This window comes from Molothrus aeneus, chromosome 1 (genome assembly GCF_037042795.1).
Source record: "Molothrus aeneus isolate 106 chromosome 1, BPBGC_Maene_1.0, whole genome shotgun sequence".
NCBI classification, from domain to species: Eukaryota; Metazoa; Chordata; class Aves; order Passeriformes; family Icteridae; genus Molothrus; species Molothrus aeneus.
The window spans coordinates 136,668,899-136,695,437 of NC_089646.1; the positions used below are offsets into that span (position 1 = coordinate 136,668,899).

At 39.1% G+C, this 26,539-nt stretch overlaps 1 protein-coding gene across 1 annotated transcript in view; it reads left to right on the plus strand.

The window, feature by feature from the left end:
• SAMD12 (sterile alpha motif domain containing 12) overlaps positions 1–26,539 on the plus strand; it is a 175,835-nt gene that overhangs the window by 17,177 nt on the left and 132,119 nt on the right. The window contains exon 2 of the mRNA XM_066565820.1: positions 701–876. Coding sequence (XP_066421917.1) covers positions 701–876 — 176 coding nt within the window. The remainder of the gene's footprint in view (positions 1–700; positions 877–26,539) is intronic.

The window sequence follows — 26,539 nt, forward strand, 5'->3', positions numbered from 1 at the left end:
ACTGCCATAGTTCTAAAAGGGCATTTCTTTTGTATGGTTTACATTTGTTTTATTTTTTTTCTCTGGATGCTTTCCTTATTCTGCTGTCATTAGTCCCTACCTCATTATATACTCCTAGGGAGTACATCTCTCTTGCTTGTTAGGATGGTGTAGGTGGTAACTTGCAGTGGTACAAAGGACTGAAGGAGAAATAATCAGCTGGATAAGTCATTACTCTGTGCAGAGACTGACTTGCTGATTTTTTTGTGCATGGCTTACTTATCCCACATTCTTCAAGACCTAGAATGTTGTAGGAATCGAAAATGTAATAGAAAAACTTCAACTTGTTTGCCTAGAACAGAAAAAAAATGTATGGTTGGATGATGAACATTTAATAAAAGTTCTAAGTTGAGGGTCTTGGATGCTCCAGTGAATTCAGCAGAGCACTGTTCTGCATGGTAGCCTGCACTAAATAAATTTATACAGTGCTGCATTCCTCTCTTTTTCTTTCTCAAATATCTCACCTTGAATCCACATCAAAGTACAGATGGTTCATTTGCTGTGGTCTGACACAGCTCTGGTTACCGCATGGCACTTCTCAGTAGTTCATGCTAAATGTTTGAACCGTTGGGTTCTTCTTTCCTAAAGCAATGTTTCCTAAAGCAACATTTCTCATCTTTTTTCCCAGCTCTAAAACAATGTTTCTCCTATTTTTTCCCAGCTATCCATTGCAATCTGAATCCAAATGGTATTGATCACCCTGTCCCCACCGAAGGCATCAACCTGCAGCTTGAAGGCGAAGGAGTTGATTCGCTGGCGGTTAAGAACACCGGTACTCCCAAAGGGCCCGAGTCAAAAGACACACCCAAGAGACAAGTGGAGCCAGAAATATCTAAGGTAGGTAGAATTGCCTTCTTATTTATTTTGGTGAGTCTTTAAGAATCCAGGCTTCTTGAAGTCCTGGTGTCTGCTTAAAAAGCATTTTTCATCCTGTTAAAGACATATAAAGGTGTAAAAATAGCAGTCAGTCTGAGGAAGTGGGTGTTACAGAAGCAAGGTACTGCTGTGGAGTTGTAGCATACACACATCTTGGATATTCCACTATTCTGTTTTTCTCTAAATGAAGATAATTAAAGTAATGGGATCTCTCTTTTTCAGACACTGTGGAGACTTTTTCCAAATGACTTGGGTAACAAGCAGAAGGGGCACAGAAATGTTTTTCTTGAGGTTATTTTTTAGTTTGTTTGTTTGCATATTTTTTTTTCTTGAGTCAGGTAAAGGAGGAGAAAAGTTCTATGGATATATGAATATGTGGATTTTTATATGGGTGACTGATTTTAATAATCTGTTAACTCATTTTAGGTAAAATACCAGGCCAGTTCTTCCATGTCTGATATGACAGTGAGCAAACGTAGTTTAGAGATGAGTTCCTGAAAACAAACATGTCTGTTCTTACTCATAAGCTTTTACTTCTTGTATGAGTGCAGCAGACATGACTACCAAGTGCAAGTGAATGTGTGTACTCAAGATACTTTGGTATAGGACAGTAATTTGTCATATTAGATACATTTTTAACTGGAATCACAGAATATTCTGAGTTGGAAAGGATCCCACAAGGATCATCAAATCCAGCTCCTAAGTGGATGGCCCGTACAGGGATTGAACCCACAAGCTTGGCATTACTAGCACTAGGCTCTAACCAAGGAAGCTCAGAGTCAAAAGACAGATAAGAGAATGTTATAAAATAATTGGGAAACATTCTTTAAAAGCCTTATCAGTATTTTTGATTCTTAAAGGCCTAAAACCAGGAGTTTGGGGATAATTTCTGCAGAGTGGAAAATTGAGTCTTTATTGAATCTGACACTTTGAGAGTTATTAGAGCAAATAAAATGAGTGTCTTTTTTTCTAACAGGTTCAAAAAGGCAATAGAAATTATTTCAATGACTGAACAAATAGGAGTATTTCCTACTGCCAACAGTAGAATAAACTTAAAAAATAATACACATATGATTGTGATGTATGTCACTTTTGGAATAAAATAGTATTAAATGTTTTGAGCTATTTCCTTGACAATTAAGGTTTGGTATGAATTCTCCATTCTATTTTTTATCTAAAATATCTAGTTTAAAGTTATTACAATTTAACTCATTTCATTCTGACTTAATGCATCAAACTAGATCCTTCATTACAGGCTTGCAGCAATTAAAAAACCTCTGCTACCTGCAATCTGTTTGGTGGCCATTTATCAACCACCTTGCTGATTTGTCATGAACCCTTGGAGAACAGGTTTGTGGTTACTGATTTGAAATACCCATTTGGTAACAAGACCACCAGATTTTGGATGGGTTTTGAGACAAAGCTCAGCAAATAAGGCATTTGCCCAGCTGTTCACAAAGGCAAGCTAACCCTGCTCATGTTTCAACATCAGCAGATGAAAATCTGCCCTGTATTGAAGGCTGAGGAGGTGTGGTAAACTTGGAAACCATACAAGCTTGGGAGTGAAGAAACTAAATGGTGCAGTAGGGCTCCCAACTGAGAATGGGCTTGTGTGTAGCTGACATGGAATACAGTCATATCAAAGTTGTCTTTGCTTGCAAAAAACTTATCCTAATGAAAAATCAGAGTGAAATACATCAGTGACTTAATGTAAGCAAGCCTGCTGTCACTGTCTGAGCTGTGATTGTTGGACTGATGAATATAAAACAGGCTGTCCTTGCTAGAGATGGCTGGGGAAGAGGGGAAGTGTGGTGCTCTCAAAGTACTGAAATCCAGTATTTGTTTTCCACATATGATTGCAGTAACTTTATTTAGAAAACTGGGCATGATTCAGATTTAAAAACAAACAAACAAACTGATTTTTTGCTTAATGGCATAAGCTTAACATAGTAGCATCAAGCAAATGGATTGGACTATTTTTCTAAATTTATTGCTGCCTTGTTAGTAACTTTGTCTTTTATGTGTGTATTAATTTAGTGATGTTTTTCATCTGGATTCATGTTATAGCTTGAGGTGACCTGTCTTTTCTGGCTTGCTCTGCCTTAAATTTAAATATTGGTTTGCTTTGTCCTCTAAAATGTGAGTATGGAGTTGACTTCAGCTTGTGTAGCTTTAAGAGTTAAATTAAGCTGCCATTAGGAAACTTCATCCATGCAATCATATATGTACAGTGGAAAGAGGAGCAGGAATTCAGGAAAGTTTTGTAAATAAAACATTGTGAACAGAGCCATTTGTTTTATATTTCCATTGCACAGTTGTTTTTAAAAGGATTTCTTTGCAGTCCTGTATATTCAAATAATATCAACACACACCTCATATTCACAGTAGTGAGACCTGTGTTGCACAAAGCAGTGCAATGTATTGAATATAATTTAAGATGCCTCCTAGGCTCTTGTTCCTGCTTTCAGCTTTCTAATTTGTCATCAAGATCACTTCCAGCACTTTAAACATCTGGTTTTGCTGTCCAAAGAAACAAACAAAATCTCCTTTCTAATGAAGTGTGTCCTTTCTTTTCTGTCCTCTGCTATGGAATTAAAGAACAGTAGTAACTCGTGGCTTACAGACAGATTTAAAGTTCCTTTTTATGCAGCTACTGTAATGTAAATATGGGAGTACAGGTGTTTGTTTCTATATTTGGGACGCACACAACAGAAAACGTAGCTCCAGTGAAGGATCACTCATTTATAAGTTCCTGATGAATATGGAATTTAGTATTTATAGGCTGACTGAGGTAAAATTATAATGGAAAATGGAACAATGATCTTAGTCTCCCTCAGCTGGTTCCCTAAGGAACCACCTTGTTACAAATATGAGCAAGTCCAAAACTAGCAAGATTATTCATAGCTAAACTAATGCCTATAATCTAGTCAGACTCTGATAATCTTCAGGATAGAATACAAATTAAGGAACAGATATTAACTGTAAAAATGCTTCATTTTTTATTTATATATCAATATACATATTTTCTTGGTCAGTAACTGATTTTTCAGCATTCCTGGTATATAAAAACAATTCAGGCAGTTGAGTGGTCACTTTCACAGAGCAGTAAAAGCCACTGGAGAAAGCAAGGATGGTTTTTAATATGCATTTTAAAATATAAATTATTTCTTTACCACCTATGTTTAAGCACTGTTATGTGTGTTTTCTGGAATTCTTACCTTTTTCATTGAAATGTTACTTCTGGCTCTTATGTCTCATCTGTTTGGTTTTAATTCCATAGTCACAGAGCAGAGTTCTGTTAAAAACAAGCTAACAAAGGTTTTGCTATACTTTTGGAATCCTGTACTTCTCTGAGTATAGGCAGCTTTTTTAAGGAGATTCAGAAAATGATCTCTTAAAGCAGTATTGACTTTTATCAAGTCCTCCCCCATGATGCACTCACAAAGCCTTGTTGATGGTGGGTGTGAGACCCAAATCTGGGCTGTTGCTCATTAGGAGGTTATTTATTCAGGGAGTTTTCTTTCCTGAGTAAGGTGTGCACACCTGGTGACACATTTTGTCTCATTATGTAGTAGCAGCAATTGCAAATAATAAAGGCTTTTTAATGGCAACTACTGCTGTTAGGCTTTTTATGTTGTGTTAGCAATTGCAGGTTTTTTTTTTATTTGACTCGAGAGAAATTAACAGTCCTTTAAAATGGTCACGAAAACTATGAAAAGAAACTGGTAAAAGAAGTGAGAAGCTTTTATCTTGTCTTCTGTTGATAAGTGCTATATAGACATCAGTAGACTATGTTTTGTTGCAGTGTAGCTCATTAGTTCTTTTGGTTGCTTCTGCTTTCTAAAAAAAACCCCTTTTTTAAAAATTATATAGAACAACACTGAAGGGCTGACTGAACTCAGTACCAAGAGGATAAGAATTCATCTCAGCTTACTGGGCTCAGTTCAGGACTGACTGGGGTAGAAACAGCTCCTCTGGCTTCCCTGGCAGGGATATGCTCTGCTCAGCAAGTGGGAGGGGTGGAGGGTGTCAAATGTGTGGTGAAAAGTTGAAGCACAGAAGAGTAAGGATTTTAAGTAATAAAGGTGTTACAGAATTCCTAGAAATATTAAAATTTTGTCAGTTATTTAAATAAAAAAAAAGTCTTGGTACTGTTCTCTAAAAAGAGACTAGGAAAAGTAATTTTCCAGAAGAATTCTCCAGTTTTTAAATCCGTGGCTTCTGCTTCACAGTGTTTATCCCTTTTGGTCAAGCTTATCAAATGGGTTGGATGAGAAAGACCATGTTAGGCCAGTCTGGGTGAGGCTCTAAGCAATCTGATCCTGTGCCAGGGGGCTGGAACTGGATCATAATGGTCCCTTCCAACCCAAACCATTCTATATCCCCTCCCCACACTTTTTTTTTTAACCTTTATTTGCAGTTGAGAAACACCAATGCCCACTGAACTGGGGCAATGAGGTTTTACCATTTTGAGTTGTCTTCCTATTACCTTCCCCTTTGAAGAAGATAATAGGAAGTCTCTTGTGAGACTTCTGGTGGCCACAGGATATGGGAAAAAGAACCAGATTAGACTGATTGAAGCAACATTTTTCTGTTGAAGTGAAGGTTCAGCAAAACCCCAGCTGGGCTGTTCAGTTCATCCAGATTTTACTTTAAAATTTTATGTCAGGGTGTTTGAATTACAGATCTCTGTGTGTTTCTGAGTAAGGTACTGACCCCTGGATTGGGAAATGTTACTTTACTGATAGATAGTTTGCTTTTCTTAGTTTACTTTTGTGGAGAAGCAGTTAACAGATTTCCACTGTCCACATCAGACCACCACAATGAAAGTCAATTTTTTCCCTCTCCCACTCTGACTGTGATAGTGACAAAACACCACTTACTGCATTGGGTCTTCTTTAGAACTAACAAAAATGGGCACAGAATCTCAGTGTAGAATATATCTGAAGTGGGCTTAAAAACATTTGGGAAATGTTACTATCACATAGCTGAAATAATACACTTCAGGATAATGTGCCTTTCTAGTGTCTCATTCTGTGATTATTAGTAGTACACAATAATTACTGTGCCTGCTTCTATCTTAATATTCAATGCACTTTTCATGTGTTGCATTGTTGTAAGTATGCATGTAAATTGGGGGCTGAAATTTTTGATGTGTATGCATCCCTTCCTCTCTCAGCCTGTCATTCACAATTGTGACCTCTGGCTGATGCCTGAAGTTTCAGAACCATGCAGTGAGCAAGCCTCTGATCCTGAGCTGTGAAACAGCAGTGCTGGGTGACTTTGTGCATTTCAAGTCACTGAGAGTGATATTTTGTTTATCATTCTGGGATTTCACTGGAGAGAATGAAGTGCTGAGGTAACCCTACCTGTACTGCAAAATACAGCTGCTTAGTTCAGAATCCACACTCTCACAACCAAGAAAAACAAGAAACATCTCTCTCTGTTGGGGTCCTCTAAGCCAGCTTACCACAGGAGGACAAATGTCTGATTCAAAATCCCAGTACATTCTTGTTGTAGCATGATTTTTGCCATTGCTGTATCATCCATTCTTGCTATAAATAGTTTAATTTGAAGGCCCACATTTTTACAGCAAGGTTTCTCCATTCAGCATAAAAGATCTGGTTTCTCCTGTTCATTCTGTTCACAATGATTGCATGCCTGGGGATTCTGAAAAATGTCATCTCCTCTGCTGACAGCATCCATTTGGAAGTTGAAGATCTTGACAAGTTAGTGGGTTGTGCTCTGTCCAGGACAGTGAGGGAAGGGCAGGTGGAAAGGACCATTTGTGTCCTTCTCCTTTGCCCCTCATCTCAAAGTGGGACTGTTTTCCTATTGGTTTTCTCCCCACAGGAAATCAAAATAATAAACTCAGACTAATTCTTAGCTCTTAGGTGATATAAGAACAGGTGAAGTTTATTCACAAAGACACTGTTGATTGACCTTCTGAACAAAAGGCCTTTATGAAGTTCACCTGTACAAGCACACTCCCTTTACGACTTCAGTCCATCAGGCTATACTAGGAAGAAGAATTTGTTAGGATTTTACAGCTGGATTTTTTAACAGCTGGACTGCTACTTTCAGAAACAAATCAAGGATGAAAACATTTTGGATAGTTGCATGCACGCAGGTGCTTGCACGTGGAGGACATCGAGGTGTTGGTCCCTGGGAAGCGCTGCAGTCTGTGACCCTGAGGTGTGCTCGGGGCTGCACAAGCACTCAGCAAGGAGGTGGCTGCTGCTGCAGAGACACAGTCCTTGTACAGGGCTGCCTTGAGCAGATGGTAACAAAGAGGCAGCTGACAGAGCATAAGGAGGGAAGTGTAGTCTGATCTGGCTCCTGTTGTCCTGTGAAAACTATCAATGTGAAATTTGTGTTCTTTCCCATTGCACTAGTGTGAAAAGGAGCAGCAACTGCAGTACATATTAGCAAACATAAGCAGTAAAAAGCTGTGGTAGTGCTCTAGAAATAAGTGGGATGTTTAATACTAGAGACACATGTAGATACAGACACCTTATTTAAAACAACTCCACTTCGGGGAAAAAGAAATGTAGATAAAAAGATGGAGTGGCTTTTAGAGGAAAAAGCAATTCCATACAGCATGTGGATGCATATTGTACTTACAGTGCCAGTTCTGCTGCTTGCCTCATTGTGAAGCTGTTCCACAAGCCATCCAAACCCTCTGCTTCCACTTTGAAGCTACTTTAAGGGCTTCAAAAATAAAGCAGTATTTTAATGACACAGCTGCCTTGTTGGGGACGGAAAATATAGAACTCCCTGGTCAAGAAAATAATAGCATTATGATTAGAGGGATTACAAAATGTACTATGGAAGCAATTTAGCCTTTAAAATGGAAAATGCTCCACTGCTGACACTACAGGTCTGTGAATGGTGTATTTCACCTGAGTTATAACTCATAATATAATAAAATAAGATATTTTATTAATCTGCCTCATGTGTTTGCTGGCAGTTGCTGTAGTCACTAGAGAATCATAGAACCATTTGTTTTGGAAGCAACCATAAAGATGATCTTGTTCCAGCCACCCTGGCATGGGAAGGGACACCTTTCACTGGACCAGGTTGCTCAGAGCTCCATCCAGCCTGGCCTTGAACGCTTCCAGGGATGGGGCATCCACAGCTTCTCTGGGTAACCTGTGCCAGTGCCTCATCACCCTCACAGTCAGGAATTTTTTCTAATATCTAAACCTATTGTCTTTCAGTTGGAAGCCATTCTTCCCTCTCCTGTCACTACATGTCCTTCTAAAAAGTGTCCTCCATCTTCCTTGGAGGCTCCTTTCAGATACTGGAAAGCTGCAATTAGGTTACCCAGAGCCTTTTCTTCAGGCTGAATAATCCCAATTCTCCCAGCCTTTCCTCACAGGAGAGGTGCTCCATCCTGCTAATCGTCTTGGTGACCTCCTCTGGGCTCACTTCAACTGCTCCATGTCCTTCTGTGCTGGGGACCCCAGAGCTGGATGCTGCACTGCAGGTGGGGCCTCACTAGAGTGGAGTAGAGGGGGAGAGACACCTCCAGCTTCCTCTACAAGTGGGAATTTTTGTCCTTTCCATTTCAAAAAATAACATAATTGTGGAGAACTGGGAGTGAGAAGTGTCATAGTCACAAAAGGAGTGTGGGACTGCAGTAGTCTTGATAATGTGTGGAAGGAGTTTCTTGGGTTATCACCACCAAGAAGGGGAAGAATGTCATTAGAAGAGCCTGGAAAAGGGTGGCCTGGGGCAGAGTGAGGTCTGTCTTTCCCTGAGTTTCTGTGGGTAGAGTTCAGTTTGCTGATGAAGGCAAATTAAATTACATGTCTGTGTGTAAGCTAGGTATGTAAACTCCTCCTACATTTGGTGCAATCTAGTCAGCATGCTCACAGGAGCAAGAGAGGGATCAGGCTCAGTCTGAAGTGAGTGCTGCTCACCTGAAGCTGTCTGCATTTTGGGGATTGTTTTGACACTTCAGTTTAGGTGTTTGGATCTCAGACTTGGTTCTTTCCTCTCCCTTACTGTCTAACCAGCTTTGCATTTGCTATTGCAGTGGTTATCCATGTCTGATGGTATAGTAGAGGAAATGTATTGTACTTGAATATCTGTATAGAGGCTTTGCCCCGGGAGGTCCCGGTTGTCCTTGATGGGCTGCAGCTGTGACCAATGAAGATAACTGGGATAAAAGGGGGTGGGATAGCCAGTCAGGGAGAGGCTTGGAGGAGCCCTGAACTAAGAAAGAGCAACGTGTAGAAGAAAGAGGCTGTGCTGTGAAGATCTGCAGCCATAAGAACACACCAAGGAGGTATGGGACTTTAGAAATTTGATAACAGTATGGGACTCTAGAACTAGAACAACAACATGATGGAGGTGTAACCTTGTGCTGGGAGAAGCTGTTTCAGAAGCTGCACTTACCTCAAAAATCATACTTGGAACAATTAGAATAGACTGCTCACATATATATGGTTGTGTTCAAAATTATATTCTGGCAAGCAAATACCATGTAATCTGAAAAAAGAGTCTTACCTTTTAGATTAAAAACAAATTATTGGAGTGTGTGTGTTTCATTTTTACCCTCTTAGTTTAATTGGTCTTGGACTTTTAGAAGGCTGTTGCTCCTCTCTAGAAGTGAAGCTCTTGCTGTCTGGCTCAGTTTACCCAAATATAGAAGAATGTTGATAACTAGGACTAGTTAAAACTATTGTTTCAGTAGAAATCTGAGATATGGACTGAATTTTCTAACAAAATTTCAAACCTGATATATGGAATAAATTTGCTAACAAAATTTTGTCTTGTACATGTACATTTGATTTATTGTTCAGGTCAGGCTATCTGAGAGTAACAAATGCAGCAGCACATTTGCTGCTGTTCCCGTTCTTCTCCATGGGACAGATTCTCAAGCTGTTTTCCATGGTGGGTAGTGTTAGAGGCTTGCACTGGTGCTTTCTCATGCCTCTGGTTTTGACTGGAAGTATTTGGTGGATGGAGACTGAAGTAAACTGGTGTTTTGCTCTGAGGGGCCTCTAGGCACTGCACAAATGCCAACAGTAATGACCTCTGATGTCAAGGGAGGATTTTCAATATTCTCTCGTGTCATACTTTTCAAATACCAGGGTTTTTTTAGGTGTTTATGAATGTGGACTTCATTCAGAAGTGTTTTGGTTTTATCTGAATTCTACAGTCAGCTGCAGATTATTGTGTTGCTGCTGTACCACTGCAGGGAGCAGGGAAACAACTCTCAAAGTTTAAAGCGTGCATTTTCTATAATGCTGTGTACTATCCGTGGGGCAAGCAGAAGATAAGATAAATGTTGTGTTTAATGAGATTCTTCCCTTTTTAGTTTTTTTTACCAACTCATTTGTAAATAGCATGGGGTTTCCTTGGTTGTAATGCCATTAAGTGAAACTTTGATATAGTGATTCAGCCTGGGGATGGCCTGAAGTGCCTGTGTCCTACTTCCAGCACTTTTGTGCTTCTAGTAATGTTGATGGTGTGCTTTTACATTGTCATTAGCTGCTCTTGGAATTCGCAGGGTTAGTTCAAAAATGAGAATGGTGTCCAAGTATGACAGAGTCTTGAACTGAAAGAAGCATTGCAACTGCTCAGTGAGAGGGCAGCTGGAGTGAGGAAGCAGTACAATAGCATGTTTCTTTGAATTTGGGAGGTGCTAATGTGCAACTGAGACCTTTGGCACTTTTGGTGAGGAAATTTTCTTGTCTGACCATCCAAGAGTCACTCTGGGAGTCACACTAGCATGACCTGGGCTGGGTCTGAGGCCCCTTCCCAGCCACTGAGATGGTCAGACCAGGTTTCCTTACTGCCTCTACCCTGTCTTTTCCACAGTAGAATCTCAGACATGTGGATACTTAAAATAATTTCATCATTGTGCAATAACAAAATAACAACTTGAGCTGCTGCCTCTTAGGAAGGAGCCCGAACAAAGGAAACCCTGGGCTTCTGTATCCTTATGATCTAAGCAGAGGAAGGTCTGGGCTCTTCCTGCTGTGGCTCTGAGTCACCTGGCTGGTGCCACAGGTCCCTGGGCCCTTTGCTATGCAAAGGGTGGGTGCCAGGTCTCAGCCTCTCTCCTGCCACCCAGAGCTGAGTCTGCAGCTCTCACTGCAGCTGCTCACCAAGCTACCTGTACTGAGTGTATTCCTGAGCACTTGGAAAAGACAAATACTGTTGGTGATAGTGGCATGAAACATCACAAGTAAATTTCCTTTTGGAGATTAGGGCATGTGTATCCAATTCTATCAACAAATCAACAGTTTAAGAAGAGAAAAGAGATTACATTTTAGGTTTTTTACTTACTTTAGCTTTTGAACTGTCTCTTGTTCTGTTTTTGCAAAGCTGTGATGCTTTCCTATTCTCTGAATATTCCAGCTGCCCTCTTCAGTCTGCCACCCCTGTCACACTGTACAGATTGACACATAGCCATCTCCTGCCTGCCACTTCAGTCTCCACTTTACCTGCTGATTTTGTCACCCCTAAAGCCTTGATGAGGAATGTCTTTCCCCTCCCTAGCTGATGAGTGTCTTTTGTCAGAGTTCACTTGAGTCAGGGTTAGATACAACAGTTAAGGCTAATGTAATACTCAGTTTTGCTTTGCAAACTGTTGCCTGAAATGGGAGATGCTGATCCTCATCCCTGTGGTGCAGTGCTACTGAGCCCCACCACCTATGCCTGATTCAGAATGAATAACCAGCAGAATGTGTTGGGGCTTCCCAGCTGTCTGACTGTGAGTGTGCAGTGGGAGAGGCTCAGCGTGGGTTCCGAGAGACAGCTGTGCCCATCTCATGTCCCTCAGCAGCTCTCAGATGTGACCCTTCTTGCAATCTCAAGAGCTGCAACAGTAGGAGCAGTGAGAGTGTGCAGCCCTGGCTGCTGGGAACTCTTTGGGTTACAGGAAGTGGTTATATAGTAGCCATTTTTGCTAATGTAAATATTTAATTTCCTGCTTACACAACTGCTAGCAGTCACTAAATGGTCTGGAACATCAATTCTTCCATCTCCCTTACCTCCTAGTTCTTTACCCAGAGATCAGAGTTATTACTGGTAGGGGCTGTTGCCAGAAGATTTACTTGGTAGAATGAATATTTCTAATTCTACCAATGTGTAGGAATTAATATTGTGATGAGGCATCAAGCTGCACTTCTGGGGTTAAATGTGTCTTTAATATGCATATCTAAAAATAGAAAACCTTCAGCACTGAACAAGGTAGAGATACTGCATATCTTGAGGCCTTTTTTCTATCTTTAACAAAGAAAATCTCGTAAGTGGGTATTATGTTCTGCCAATTTTCCTTTTTCCTCTAATGTCTGTAAGTGCATCCATCAACTTTGCTGACCTAGACACCCTCTACTTTTTTTTGCCTTTTTTTCCTTGCTTTAAACAGAAGCATGACAATAGAGTCTGTACCTAATGGTTTTAGAACTGCTATTAATCCATCTTTCATTCAAGGCTGATTGCTTTCATTCTTAGCAGCATGCTTTAGATTGTGAAAGATGTTGTGAATGTCTTTTCATTATTAAAGGGCAGATGTGATTCAACTTCAGCACACCTATGCTGAAAATACAGTCTTCTATCTAAATAAAGCTTGTAATAGGTTTGAAGATGTCTTTTTAAATAAACAATATTCTTATTGTTCATTTAAAAATACATCTTCAAACCTAGAGTAGAAAAAGATTTTCTGGAGGTAAAGGCTATCACAACAGTATGTTCTCCTTTAGATATGACTGTCTCAAACTTACTTTTCTTTTAGTAAGTTGGAACTTTTGCATTTTTTTTAGGTTTGTCCTGAAGAGCAAATAGCTTGTCAGATTTGTCAACGTTTCAGCATTAGGTGGTAATATGTGAAGTCGATGAGGAAAACTGAGACAGGATGAAAAATGAGCTAACCTGCAAGTGTACTAAACCTTCCTGAAGCCTTTATTGTTGGCTGTAGAAGAAGATTCTGAAGTGCTTGTTAAGGTTTATGCTTATTTAACTGTCACCATGGATTTCTTTTTCTGTGGGGAAGGCTACTTTGTGGCTTGCAAACTGTAGTTAATGGTCCATAGTGACTGGTAGCAGATAATTTTGGAAAGTTTTTTTGCCTGAATAATTATCAGCTCTGTTTTTCCTAGGTGCTATTTCATGTTCCCTTACTCTCTCCTGAAATAATTTAGTATTGGAAGGTCTTAAGTTTTAAAGAATATTTTCTAATAGGAGGAAAAAAAAAAGAGCAGTGCCAAATAAAATGCTTAGATCAGGTAAGTGTTCAGCATGCTGATTAAACTGTCAAATTCAGATGAAATTCAGTTAGTTGTGTACATCCATTGTACCTACTGTGCCTTCTGCTTTTTGCTGTGTAGAAAACAGTATAAGATAGTACCTACCTGATAGTACCTGTTTGGTTTTGGTTGTGACTTTGTTTTGTTTTGGATTTTTTCCTGTTGATCTTTTATTCCCTTTGTGGGAAAAAACCCCACACCAGAGTGCATGCTGTTATTGCTCTGCAATATTTTATGCAAAATGTGATTTCTGAAACCACAAAATAAACTGAACAGATGAAATTGAATTTAAAAATTAAGCTAGCTTCTCTATGTGAGGCACAGTGATGACAAAACTGGGTCATTGTTGATGAAATTCTTATTTAACTCTTTTCTGCATGTTCATCACCTTCTTCCTCTCGGAACCGTCTCCCATGGTTAGGTTTTTGTTCTGGATTTGTGGATTGTTGTGTTGTCATGTGTTGCCACAAACCCGCTTCCCTTCAGCATCTAACAAAGGCTTCTACAAGACTGGAGAGGAGACATCATGCACAGGAAGTGTGTCCTAGCTGAACTAAGCTGATGATGGAGCACCCCATTTAATGATGTAGCACATTTCAGTCCCCAGCCCCTACTGTCTCTCATTTTACTGAGTTGGCAGCTCAGTTCTGACTTCAGTGAGTTGATCAGTTTTTCACCCACCTGAATGATCAGTGAATTTTGGTAGAAAAGTTACTCTGATTTCCTATTTTTATGCTCTTGAAGCATATATATAAAGGATTTAGCTCTCAGACTGTTGCAGTGCAAATCTCGCATGGTAAGTAATTGCAACACTGCTAGCAAGTACTTTCAAATGATGTGCCAGAGTACTTCAGTGCATCTTTACTGTGTTTTATGCCTGTGTTTAGAAGTGATCAAGATGTTAGATAGCATTCCTAGAGGTTATTTCTGAGAATATTAGCCAAGAGAGTTTTTTGAAATTGATAATATTTTCTTGTCTGTCAGGAAACGGCCTTTTCTTATGTGCATCTGCTAATATTTTTGTGTAATAAAATAATAAAAGGTTGCAGTACTGTGTTTAAAGAAATAAAACAGCAGCAGGATAAAAGTGAGGAAGAAACATCCATCTCCATGTAATCTTCTCCATGAGAACATAGAAGGATATTTCATTGCATGAAGTAAGCCTTTAAAGGAGGTTGTTGCTTCTCCTCCAGGGACAGTTCAAATGTTTTTGACTTAAGTGTGGAAAACCCTTGTTGACTAAGGAGGTTTTGGAAATGTCCTCATAAACAGCTGGTGATAACATGTTAATTTATAATTGTAAGGTGGTGATATAGCAGCTGTGTACAAGAGGTGATCATCTCCATGTGGGAATCTTCAATCACAAGGTGAAATGGGAAAGAAATGGGAAAGTGTGCTACTGCATCTTGGAGCAGTTGGGCTCTGGTGAGCCACGAGCAGGAGAACAGCTTAAATGTATTAGGGGAGACAGGGCAGGTGAGAAAATGTGAAAAGTACTGACACACCTGTAAGAGAAAGGTGAATTCCTAAAAGCTGAAACACAATGGAATGTAGTGCCTTGCAAAACTCCCTGGGGCTGTCAAAGTGCTGCCTGTCAGTAGATGGTGCTCTTTATATCAGCTATTTACTGTTGCTGCCTGTGTTTGGCCATGTTTTCATCTAAAAGGTCTGATAACATTCTTTAACAGTTCATTTCTCTGAATTCTGATGCATGGGAGATTAGAAAATTGAGTCTTTTGAGGGACTGCCAAAACAAATAAAAATAAAAAAGTGTTTTCTAGGTGACTTTGAAGCATCCTCCATCCTTGAATTTTTTCAACGACTTTTGCTTGTGTTTGTGTACTGTTTTGAATTTGGACAAATTCAGAAGCTTTCAGCATAAAACCCTTGAACAGACATTGTGGATTCGAGAATATATAGCAGACTAATTCAATTTGGCAACTGACCTGTAAAACACTGCAATAACATGGTCTAAAATAAAATTGCAAAGCAGATTTGTCAAGCCATTTGCGATTTTTAAGTTTTCTTTTGCATGTTTACTTTGTAGTTTTACCTGCTGTTTCTGGATAGATAGGAATAAGTTTATTTTTAAATGTAATGCTTCTTAGAAGGGTCTTAAATGAATCAGTGCAACTGAGAGTTTTACCTGGAGTCATTTATGCATCAGTAATTGGATGGATATAAAAACCTGCATAAAAATGAAATTTCCTTATTAATGTGGTTGGAGTATTATTGGACCTGTCTGTATATTTTATTATTCAGAAAATATGCCAGCTTTGAAGGAAAATATGTTAAATGTGTTAATTGTTCAAAAATATCACTTGTCAAAGGCTGCTGTTGAGACAAAAGCCCTGATCTGGGCAGCAGAACAGCATGGCAGACCTAATGGAAAATTTGAAATGTTTAAAGTTGTGTGTCTTTATGCTGTTGTCTTACAGAACATCAGCTACTTAGCCAAGAGTTAAATTCTGGCTTATGAGATGTATTTGCCCCTGGAGTGAATCTTGAGAACTGCCTGCTGTTCACTGCCTGAGCTACTGGTCTTTGTGCAAACAGAAACTGAAGGATTAATGTGAATTTTTCATGTAATCTTAAATTGCGATCAAATGGTCCAGGAAAGAGAAGGGAACTCAGTTTCTTTCAGAAATCTAATTAAAATACTTCCAGTTCTTATTTAGGGCAAGTTTGTCCTCCCTGGACATTAATTTAGTTATCCCTTCACAATCTCTCTCCAGAAAAGATACATATGCAGTCAACACATTACAGCAGATGAATATTGTTCCTTATTATGCTTAAGCTACCTTCCTTTAGCCCTTGTCTCAATTTCACCTCCTTATGACATAAGTTCCTCATATTGCGGTCAGGTGGGCATAATGTTTTTATTAAAAACCTTAGTGCCACATTTCTGTGTTGTCACATCTCACAGGTGTCTTCTCCAGGAAGATGTTGCTGGTACATATTTGGGATATTTTGGGCATATTTGGGTTTTATTTTTTAATGATACCTGAAACTGAAAATGCAGATCTTCACTGGCATTCCTGATCTGCTTAGTCTCCATGTGGTGCCTGCTGGATGTTCCTGGGAACATCCCATTTTCCCATGTGGGCTGGTTTTAACACCAGAGGAAGTCAAACTCCAGATGAACCATTCCCCATCCAGTAAAAGAGGAGCACAAAAGGAGAGACCATGGGTCTCCTACAGCAATTTGCTAAAAGCCCAAATCAATGGAATTAGACATGCACAGTAACAACAGTATTAATAGCAAAAGGGCCTGGGCTTTGTAGATCCCAGTGTGGGGGTAAAAGGGCATTGTAGTGCTAAAGTTATTTTTGTGAATATAGGACTTCATAAGGATGATAAGTGAATACAGGAATTCCCTTTTTAGGGATAGAAGATTAGTTTCTCAAAAGTAATTAGCAATAAATTACATTGACATCAGAAGTGCTCTGCTTCTTTTGAAAAATAAGTGATGGATCTGCCTTGTAGATAATTTATTTGAGAAATCCATTATGACCTTCTATACACAGGCATTGCAATGCTCTTGCATGAATCAGATGGTTGGGCTAATCTGACTCTTCTGTCAACATCTGCCTTTTTTCCTCCTATTTTTGCTGGATGTCTTCTTGGGGAAGCAAGAGATTGACCTGTCAAGTCAGGCTCAGACCTTTTCCTACTTGTACTTATGTACTATAAAGTTGTTCTCCTCAAAATGTATTTGGCTCAAGAAAACATAGTTAAGAGTCAACTGGCAAAGATACCTAGAAAACTTTGATTGCCGCTAGGGTCTAAAATGCCTTGGCTGCTGCACCTGCCTTCTGCATATGAATGAGCCATAAAGACTGAAAGTTGGCATGGAAAGGTTATCCTGCTTCTTACAGTGCAAGCCTCTTAATTGGCACATCTGCTGGAAGCAAAGGTGCCAAAAATGTGATTCACTTGGAAGGAGTAGGCCTTGTAAGAAAGCCTGTCATTTAATAGGGATTAAGATCCTCTCAGGATACTGGATGTTCTTCTTGTACAAATGTACTGTTGTTGAGCTAATGGTGGAATTAACCTCACTACTTGCTTACACTGAAGTAACAGCTCTTATAGCTCTTCTCTTATAGAAATGCTTCACGGTGTGTTTAAGATGAAAAAATGAACCATATACCTCTGATATACAGCAGCTGTTAAAAAATGCACAGTGTTTAGTATCTTCTCAACAGAATACTGTAATTATAAATGGCAGGAATGAGGTGTGGCCAGTGCTGCCCAGATTCATTATGCCAGGGAAATTCCATTAGTAAATCCCCCAAATAAAAAATAATAAAAATTGCCAGTATTATTAATGACAGCTCCCCAGAGAAAGGTAATACTGCCTCAGCAAAAGCAATATTATGCCACTGATGTGTAATTCTTTTATAAGCATGTCACCAAAAACAACATAACCCCTACTGACACTCTTAACTACATGTTTCTGAGGTCAGGCTTAGCCTGTATTTGAACCATCTTTTGATTTGAATACCCTGAACATTTTGTTTCTACCAATGTTACCTGAAATCTCTGGAAAAACTAGGGTACTGCTCTGTACAACCTCTTTTTTCTCCTCCCCCCATTACAGACCTATTTGTATTGTAGTTGAATCCCTAGTAAAGAAAATTATTTTTATAAGTCTTAGAAAATTCTGCTATTAATCTACACATAATAATTTAAATTGCCACATTTCAGTTCATAGTCATGATAATATGGATTATGTGAATATGAAACAAGTGCATTTAAGACTGTCATGGTCCTGTCTAATTCTTCTCATTTCAGGGCAGCTTGTTTTGTGATTTGTACTGCTAACAATTGGTCATTCAGCTGTGCTTGAAAGGGTACAGATAAATGACTGAAGAACTGTTGATAAGGTATCATCAAATACATGTGCTTATTAGTCAGACGTAGCCTTATGATTTACAAAACAAATACAGGCTGACCAGCTGCCTTTACTCTTTTTGCTGAATTTACAAGTGTAAATTCAGGACTTTTTTCTGTCCTTCAGATCTCTACATTTTTAGCTCTTGGTTTTAGCTGCTTATTTTTCTATAAGTAAGTAAGTCTATAAGGCAATAAGATTTTCGTGTATTATCTCTAAGTTTGTGCTAATTAAAAATTTTCCAATCAAGTTTGGCCAGTGTATTTTGTATTTTAGGTAATAAATTCTTCTGTGTGACCATTTTAAATAAGTGTGTGAAAAATTCTGAGAAAATCAGTGTACCTACTTATATACTTGTTTTGTATTTATTTTAATAGAATTCCTGATCAGCAGTCTTGGTTTAGTTCAACTGTCGATACAGCTGCCTAAGCTGTAACTTGCAGAGGTGCCAGACTTGGTTTTAAAAAAAAAAAAAAGTGGGAATGGAGACTCATTTGTAATTGTCAATTTTGTAGTACAGGTAGATTTTGTGTAGTTTCATTTCTTTTAATTTTTATTTTAATCTAGACATGGAGAAAATATTTTTTACAAGTACTGAACTTCCTCAGAATTGGAATTTCAGTTGCTGTGAAAGTATTTCAGGATTTAGGAGAATCTGTTGCAAAATAGGGAGCTACATTTTATCACCATTTTATTTATTACATATTCCTGTTTGCTTTCCTGTATGTATCTGAATGGATTTGAACTTACAGCTCCATCAAGATGGGGCACTCCCCTGTGGCTAATCTATGTCTGAAGAGAATATTCTGTGATGAAAACTTATGCCATGATTCTTCTTCACAGTGTGTGTAGTTCTTAGTCCTTGAGGCAGGATAAAAAATGAGCTGACCTGCAAGTTGTGTGTGCCATGTGGAGGACAAATTTTTATTTTTTGCTGGGGTGGAAGGTCAAGTGCAGTAAAAAACATGTGCTAGTAGTAAAGTTATTTACTTGTAAATTACTATTAATCCAACACCACTAACTAAGATTCATTCTGTTTCTTCTTTGGCTGAATAGTTTTAGTAAACAGGCTAGAGAAGGTCAAGGAGGAACCTTTTTTCTTTATAGCTGTACAAGGCTGGTTAGTTGGGCACCTGCAGTGGAAGCAGAAATTGTCTGTTCTCCAGATCTGTGCAGGATACAGAGTAAGTTTCTGTTTGTAAAACAAGAAGGATTTGTATTTATTTGTGAAGACTCTAATCTGTTCTATAAGATAGTGGTGGTCAGAGCCAGATTTGGACAGGTTTGAATGGTCTGAGGTAGAGAAGGGGAATCAGAACCACATGAAAGAAGTGTCAAAGAACTGACATACCTGTGAGGTAGCAACGCTCACCTCAACAGAGCAACTCTTCCTCTCTTCCTTTTTTGTTTTCTCAGCAAATATCCAAAAGCAAATATTTAATTTTTGGACTGGAAGGAATCCACTGTGGTGAGTAAAAGGCTCTTAAATTTGACAAGATTAAAAATACAGTTTTTTTTACATGAAGTGAATTTTAAAACATTATATGCTTTGATTTGGATTTGGAGGTCAAAACCTAAAATTGATGGTGCTCCTGGTCCTACTTGTGATTTTATTGTTGGCCTGTCTGTCCCAGTTGTGGCTTTCAGGATTTTTGATAGCAATTAGAATGATGTTAGGCTTTTGACAATGCTGAGGAGTGCTCAGTCTTCTTTTTCATTCTGACATTTCAGTTCTTCACAGTTTGCTGATAGTGCCACTGCCATTTATATCAACACCTGCATCTGCCAGTCGTGATTCTTGCTTTCAGAGTGGGATATTTCATGGAAAGAGAGAGCTCTCAGGGGAAATGTGTCACATTGTTTTTCTTTGCCTGTTGTTTTGGTTCTGTCTTTATCCAGATCAGGATAAAGCTCAGTGATATTATTTGGTCACCTTTAGCATTTCCTATTGGTGGTTATACATGCAACAGCCTTCAGAGGGACTTCACTCCCTCTTACCAACTCCTCACTTTTCAGATGAGTCTCATATTTCATAATTTGTTTCTCCTCTCCTCCTCTGTTTGTAGTACACCTGTTTGTGGCACTGGTACAGAAGGTGCTGGATTGGGTCAGTCCTGCTGCTGCTTGAAAGCCAGGGAAAGCCTCCCTCTTTGTTCAGTCTTTGAACAAGTGGTGGTGCTACATGGATTTGGGTTTCTGCTTGTGCAGAGCTGACTTCAAACACCACCAGGGGATTGTCTTGGCAGGGACAGCCCTTTATAGTCTACTGGAGGCAATAAAAAGCAGCTGCTGAGTGAGTTGGGCCTTGGTGGTGTGCAAAGATGGAGAGACTCAGGAAGAGACAGCAGGCAGTGAACCACTGCTGCTCATGTAGGAGGGAGCCTTGTAGCAGTGGCATTTTTTCTCTCCTTTTCCTTCAGGAAGAGGAAGGATAGGAACAGAAAATCTACTTTACAGTACTTTTTACACTTTTCTCCTACCTTCCATGAGTTCCCTGCCAGTCTCCAGTCTTTCCCCTATGTGACCCTTTCTGGAGATGGCTGTCCTGGTCCTGTTCACAGCTCAGAGCCCTGAGCTGCTGCTGCCCCAGTGTCCTCATCTCCTTCTCTAACTTTCTTCTTTCCCCCCCAGTACCAGAAGACTGTCACCATCTGTTCAGTGTCTGGATTTCAGATCTAATTCAAGTTTTATACATTCAGTCTTTTATCAGCAATCTTTTTAACATTCAATCTTATAAAAGACAAGCTGTCTTACAGTATTTTTGTAGTTTGTTTGTTTTGTAAAAAACACATTTCCTTTGGTTTGTTGTTTTCATGTCTTCTTAGTATTAAAATTCTCAACAACATAGATGGGAACCCAATACAATGGATATTTCAGTGGTTTTATGGCATTTCTTATTACTGTAATTTTCTTCTGTCTTTGCTGGAAAAATCTGTAAGTATAAACTATCTGACTTCCTGAGAAAGTGTATTTCTAAACCAAAATGTACCCTTTCCAGATTTTTCAATATTTTAAGATAACACATTCACAAGTGTGGTTCATTTTTTTTCCTGGATGTAAAGCCACATTTATGTTAGCCATTGATTCTGAATTCTGTATAAGCAATTTAATGTTGGAGAAGTAATTTGGAATACATGATATTTTCTCAGCTTTAGAAATATAACTCAAGCATGTTTCAAAAGAAAATAATGTTTTTGAAGTTCTTACTTGGCATTGCTGTTCCTGCTGCTTCTTGTCATAAAATGATGAAGATTATGCTGTTAGCCTTGCTTCTGGAGCAGCCTGAAAGATTTCATAACTTAGATCACTCCTGGAGCTGTGTAGTAAAGTTCCCTGCTTTATGTATCTGTGTCAGATAAACATAAAATTTTTATTTTTATAATTTTTAAATATATCATTGACCATTTTTAGTTTGCTTGCAGGAGGCATTATGTTTTGATTTAAGAAAATTCTCTACTTGATGTATGAAACAATCCCATTTCTTTTCTTCCAGTCTCTTCCTCTGAGCACAGACATGTCAATGGTTTTCTGACCCATTTTAATGTTTCCTGCCCCAGCTGACTCTATTATTCTTGTGACAGCCACCCATACTGCTCTCTCTGTCCCTGCTAGGTCACAATGACCTTACTGCTTCTTTCTTTTGCCTGTCTCATATTGCCCCTCACAACCGAGTCCCCTTTTCCCTCAAACTGCCTGACTGGGCTGACATAATGGTTCAGCATTGAGCAGTTGTGTCTGAAGCACAGCTGGAAGAACCCACACTGCTGGTCTAGTCACGTGTGGTGCTTCTCCTTGTAGCCTTGCCTTGCTTGTGTTCTGTCGTATTTTCACCTGGAATAGACTTGATTTTCTTCTTGGTCACTGGTACAGTGCTGTGTTTTGGATTCAGTAAGAGAATAATGTTGATAACACATGGATGTTCTGGTAGTTGCTAAGCTGTGCTTGCCCTGAGTCAAGGACTCTTCAGTGTTTCATTCCTTGCCTATGAGAAGCTGTAGCAGAAGCTGGGGGAGAGCATGGCCAGGACAGGAGACCCAAACTGGTACGTTCCATAGGATATCCTTTGTTACCATGAAAACCTGGATTTTCATTTTTTTGTGATTTTTCATAGGAAAACCTGGATGGGTGTTGGCCAGCATGCTGGTTTCATCTAGGGTAGAGTTCATTTTCTTCACAGTGGCTAGTATGGGGCTATGTTTTGGATTTGTGCTGTACACAAAGTTGATAATATAGAGATGTTTTTGTTATTGCTTAGCAGGGCTTGCACAGAGCTAAGGCCTTTTCTGCTTTTCATATGGTCATGGTGGTGAGGAAACTGGGGGAGGCTGGGAGGTGACACAGCCAGAGCAGGTGACCCAAACTGGCCTAAGGGAAATTCCAGACCATATGACATCATGCTCAGGATATAAAGTGGGGGGAAGAAAGGACAAGGGAGGATTTTTGGAGTGATGGTGTTTGTCTTCCTAAGTCTCTGTTACATGTGATGGGGCCCTGATCTCCTGGAGATGGCTGAACACCTGCCTGCTAGTGGGAAGCAGTGAAATTAATTCCTTGTTTTCCTTTGCTCATGTGTGTGGCTTTTGTTTTCCCTATTCAATTGTCTTTATCTCAACCCATGAGTTTTCTGGCTTTTACCCTTCTGATTCTGTCCCTGACCCCACTGATGGGAGAGGGAGTGAGCAGCTGCCTGGGGCTTGGCTACTGGCTGGGGTTAACCCATGACAGCCAGAAGGAGCCAAGCCCTGGGGATGGGCTGGGTATTGCTGAGCAGGTGGTGAGCAGCTGTACTGGGCATCACTTGTTTTACTGTGGGGTTATTTTCTTTCTCTTTCTTCCCTTCCTTTTAATCACTATCACTAGTATCATCATTATTATCATTGCTACTATAAACATTAATACAATTATATTTTACTTTGTTTTACTTATTAAACTCTTCTTATACCAGCCCATGAGTTTAACTTTTTTAATCTGGTTCTTCTCCCCATCCCACTGGGGGAGCAAGTGAGTGAGCAGCTGTGTGTTATTTACCTGCTGGCAGAGTCTAAACCATTGCAGTCCTTTGGCCAACACGGCTGTAACAAAATTGGTTCTGCTTTGTCTTTTTCTAGTTAAACTGAAAACCCCAGAGCAGAATCTCTCAACACGTATATTGGAGCAGAATCTGCTCCAATAATGCTTTCAGCAGTGCCTTTTTTATCCATCTGTTTCATAAAAGAAACAGTGGGGTCTGACTTTGGGTAAATTTGAATGTAAATATGCATTGACCATGCTTACGTGTCAGGATCAGTATGTTGGCAAACCAGATGTTACAAACAGTATGAGACAGCCTTATTCCAGTGAACCTGCAGCCCTGTTTGACTGGGCACCCTCATCTCCACAATCCCTGACTTTTGTAATCTGAGCAGGTTTGTAAATACACAACATGTTAGAGTTGGAGAAGCACTTTCAGATAGCTTGTCTCAAAGTATGTGGGGTAGTTTAAATTATGAGATTGAATCCTTCATCACTCAAAAATACAGAGGCCCTTTCTTTCTGGAGTAAAATATGATAAATAAAGAAATTCTGGTGAATAAATTGACCTTCAAAGCTGGCAGGCTTGGTAAATTGCACCTGGAAGGCTGAAGAGATAACTTGTCCATCATTGCTTAGGAAGAGCAGGGCATGGTAGCTGATGCTATTCTGAATACTAAAATACACTCTCTAGTAATGCACAGGCTGTAAGTTTTAGTTGTTTATTTATTTATTCTTGAGTTAGTTATGTTGAGTACTGTCTTCCCTGCACCATGGAACAAAGAGAGCATGAAATTTTGTCAAGTAGTAAATATGTTTTTTTCTTCTTCTTGGCAGTCATTTTTATATTTTGTGATACACGTAACAAAAGCTGGGGTTGGGCAGTCTAGAAGAAAAAGTTTGTCACAAAATCCTGAAGAAACAGGTTTTCCTTCAAATATACAAGAAAAGACCAAAATACTGTAGACTTTTATTCTCATTACATCTATATCTGGCACAAGACTTGGCATAGCATTTGGCAAGATGAAAACTATTACAGAGTTGCCAGCAAAGGGTGATCTTAGGATTAGTTTATGTCAGGAAAATTAAAAGGAAGGCCAGATCAAAGGTATTTTTTAAAATACATTATTTTATTTTAATAAATTTGGGCCTATTCTTTGACTGAGCTAAGAAACAGAAATACAGTAAAACATACTATGTTTTTCACCTGTCTGGGTAGTTCATACGTAGTTAATGGCAGGGGTATCTTTTAGTAGGCATGCTGCTTTGGGTACAGGTAATTTTCTTTGGTTTACTGGGAGGTTTTTTGTATGAGATCTAGCCTTCAGAGCAGGAAAGAAACTAAGAAATGAATTTTGTGGGAGGAAGGCATATTTTTAGGAGCCTTTCATTTGGAGCATCTGGTTAGAAAATATTTTGGGTATGATGTTCCAAAAATGAAAGTGAAGACATACTTTTGCACCATTCCTTTAAGCCCCCTTTATTCCTCTAACTCATCAAGTCCTTTAAAATTTGACAATAAAAAATGTTAGGTTTCATTTTCTATGTAAAAATGTCCTCTTTGGACTGTAGTTATAAGTTTAAATGTTTCTAACACAGTTCCAAACATTGAAGAAGTCAGCATGTATGCTTTCTGTGCAGGGATCTGTATTGGCATGGCATAAAAGCTACATTTGAAACCATCTTTCAGTTCTGTAGGCACAGAGGGATGTGTTAAACTTGTACTGTAATTGTTAATAACTTGGATAATATTTTGGATATTTAACACGATGGTGCTTAAACCTTTTAAGAAGACAATAGTTGCTGAACTGAAAAGAACAGCCTCTTGATTTAAACAAACAATAGCACTGCTTGTGTACTTTCAGCTAGGAATAAATAAATTTTAAGTCCATAGCTAGCTGTATATATTTGTATACAAATATTTATCATTTAAGTATTTTTGGAATGTACCAAAAAAACTATTAACCATTTATTTTCAAGGGCTGGCAGACTTTTCTCTAGTCTTCAAAAATTCCAATGCAAAAAAAAAAAAATCTTTAAGCAGTAACACATATAAAGATAGACAGTGAAGTTTTGAGCCTGTAGCTCAGGGATTTCTATGGAATCAGACAGACTGCTTGTGTCACATGGCTAATTTTGCTTTTTTATTTCTTTGATGTAATTTGAGGAGGACACCCATTTATATCTGCGTGTAACAAAAATTCAGCAAACTGATTGCTTAATATTGGACTCTTCATTGAAACTCAGTTAACTAGCAGTGATGAGAAGACCAGAGAAGTTTGAGGGCCCTTTGATCTCTTGGGTTGCATGAGGAGCTGGGAGTTCTGGGGCAGCTGCTCTCCTTGCAGAGGCTGTGCCTTCTCCAGACCAGTGTGGGCTCCTGTGTGTGTAGAAGACTGATGAGCTGCTCAGAAAGGGCACTGCTAGGGCAAGTGCTGTCCTGGTTTTTGTGCACCCTCAGCACCTCTGGAAGTTTCTGTTTCTGTGAAGACTAAGTCTGTCAGTCAAGCTTCTGTATTTTGGTGGGTGGCAGCAGCAGCAGAGACTGATTCTTTGGGGTGGTTCTGTGCATTATTATTATACCTCTAAATATGGATGATGCCTATTAGCATGTTTGAAACAGGATTCATGTTTCTGATGAGTTTATTTTTCTTCAAACCGAAAAAGGCTGAGCTAGGGGATGTGCATTGTATTATATATTCAATCATGATTTTCCTACTGTTTCTTCAACTTTTACACAGGCAATAAAAAGGAGATAGGGACAACTGGGCATGAGAAATTCAAGGCACATTTGCCTGCTGGATTTTTAGGTCTGCCATAATCCCTGGCCCTAACTTACTATCTTTGCATGACGTACTTTATGGACTTAATAGGACATGCAAAGCAGTAGCTTAAAATTGCTTTGGTATTTCGGGCTTCTAGTAATGAAAAATTTGAAAGCAACTTTGTGAAAGTCTGTCTGACAAAGTGCATCTGAGCAAATGCTGGGATAAACCCTGCCTGGTGACATTGAGGGAGTCTGCCATGAGTCCTAATGGAGAAGATGGGTTGAGATGACATTCCCCTTCACCTCAAATTTGTGCAGAGAAACTTCTCTTGAAACTTTTTCACCACCAGGGAGCTAGCTGGAGGATAGTATTCTGCATGCATAGCATTGAAACAGACACTTTGATTTTATTCCCTAGACTCATTCCTTGACAAAATATGAAGTAAATGTATACATTGATGTTCACATCCACTTACATCAGCAGTGTCCAGTGAAACATTTATTGTTGGTAATACATGGTGATTGTAGAAAAGTTAAAGTTATAAAGGAAACAGAAAAACTATAGCTGCTTGTGAACATCATTAAAATTAGGAATTTTGTCAGCTGAAATGTTCAGTATAAATCAATATCACCAGCTCCATGTCCATTGGTGTGTAGTCTCCTCAGACAAAGCAGTCTTCAGGCTTGTTG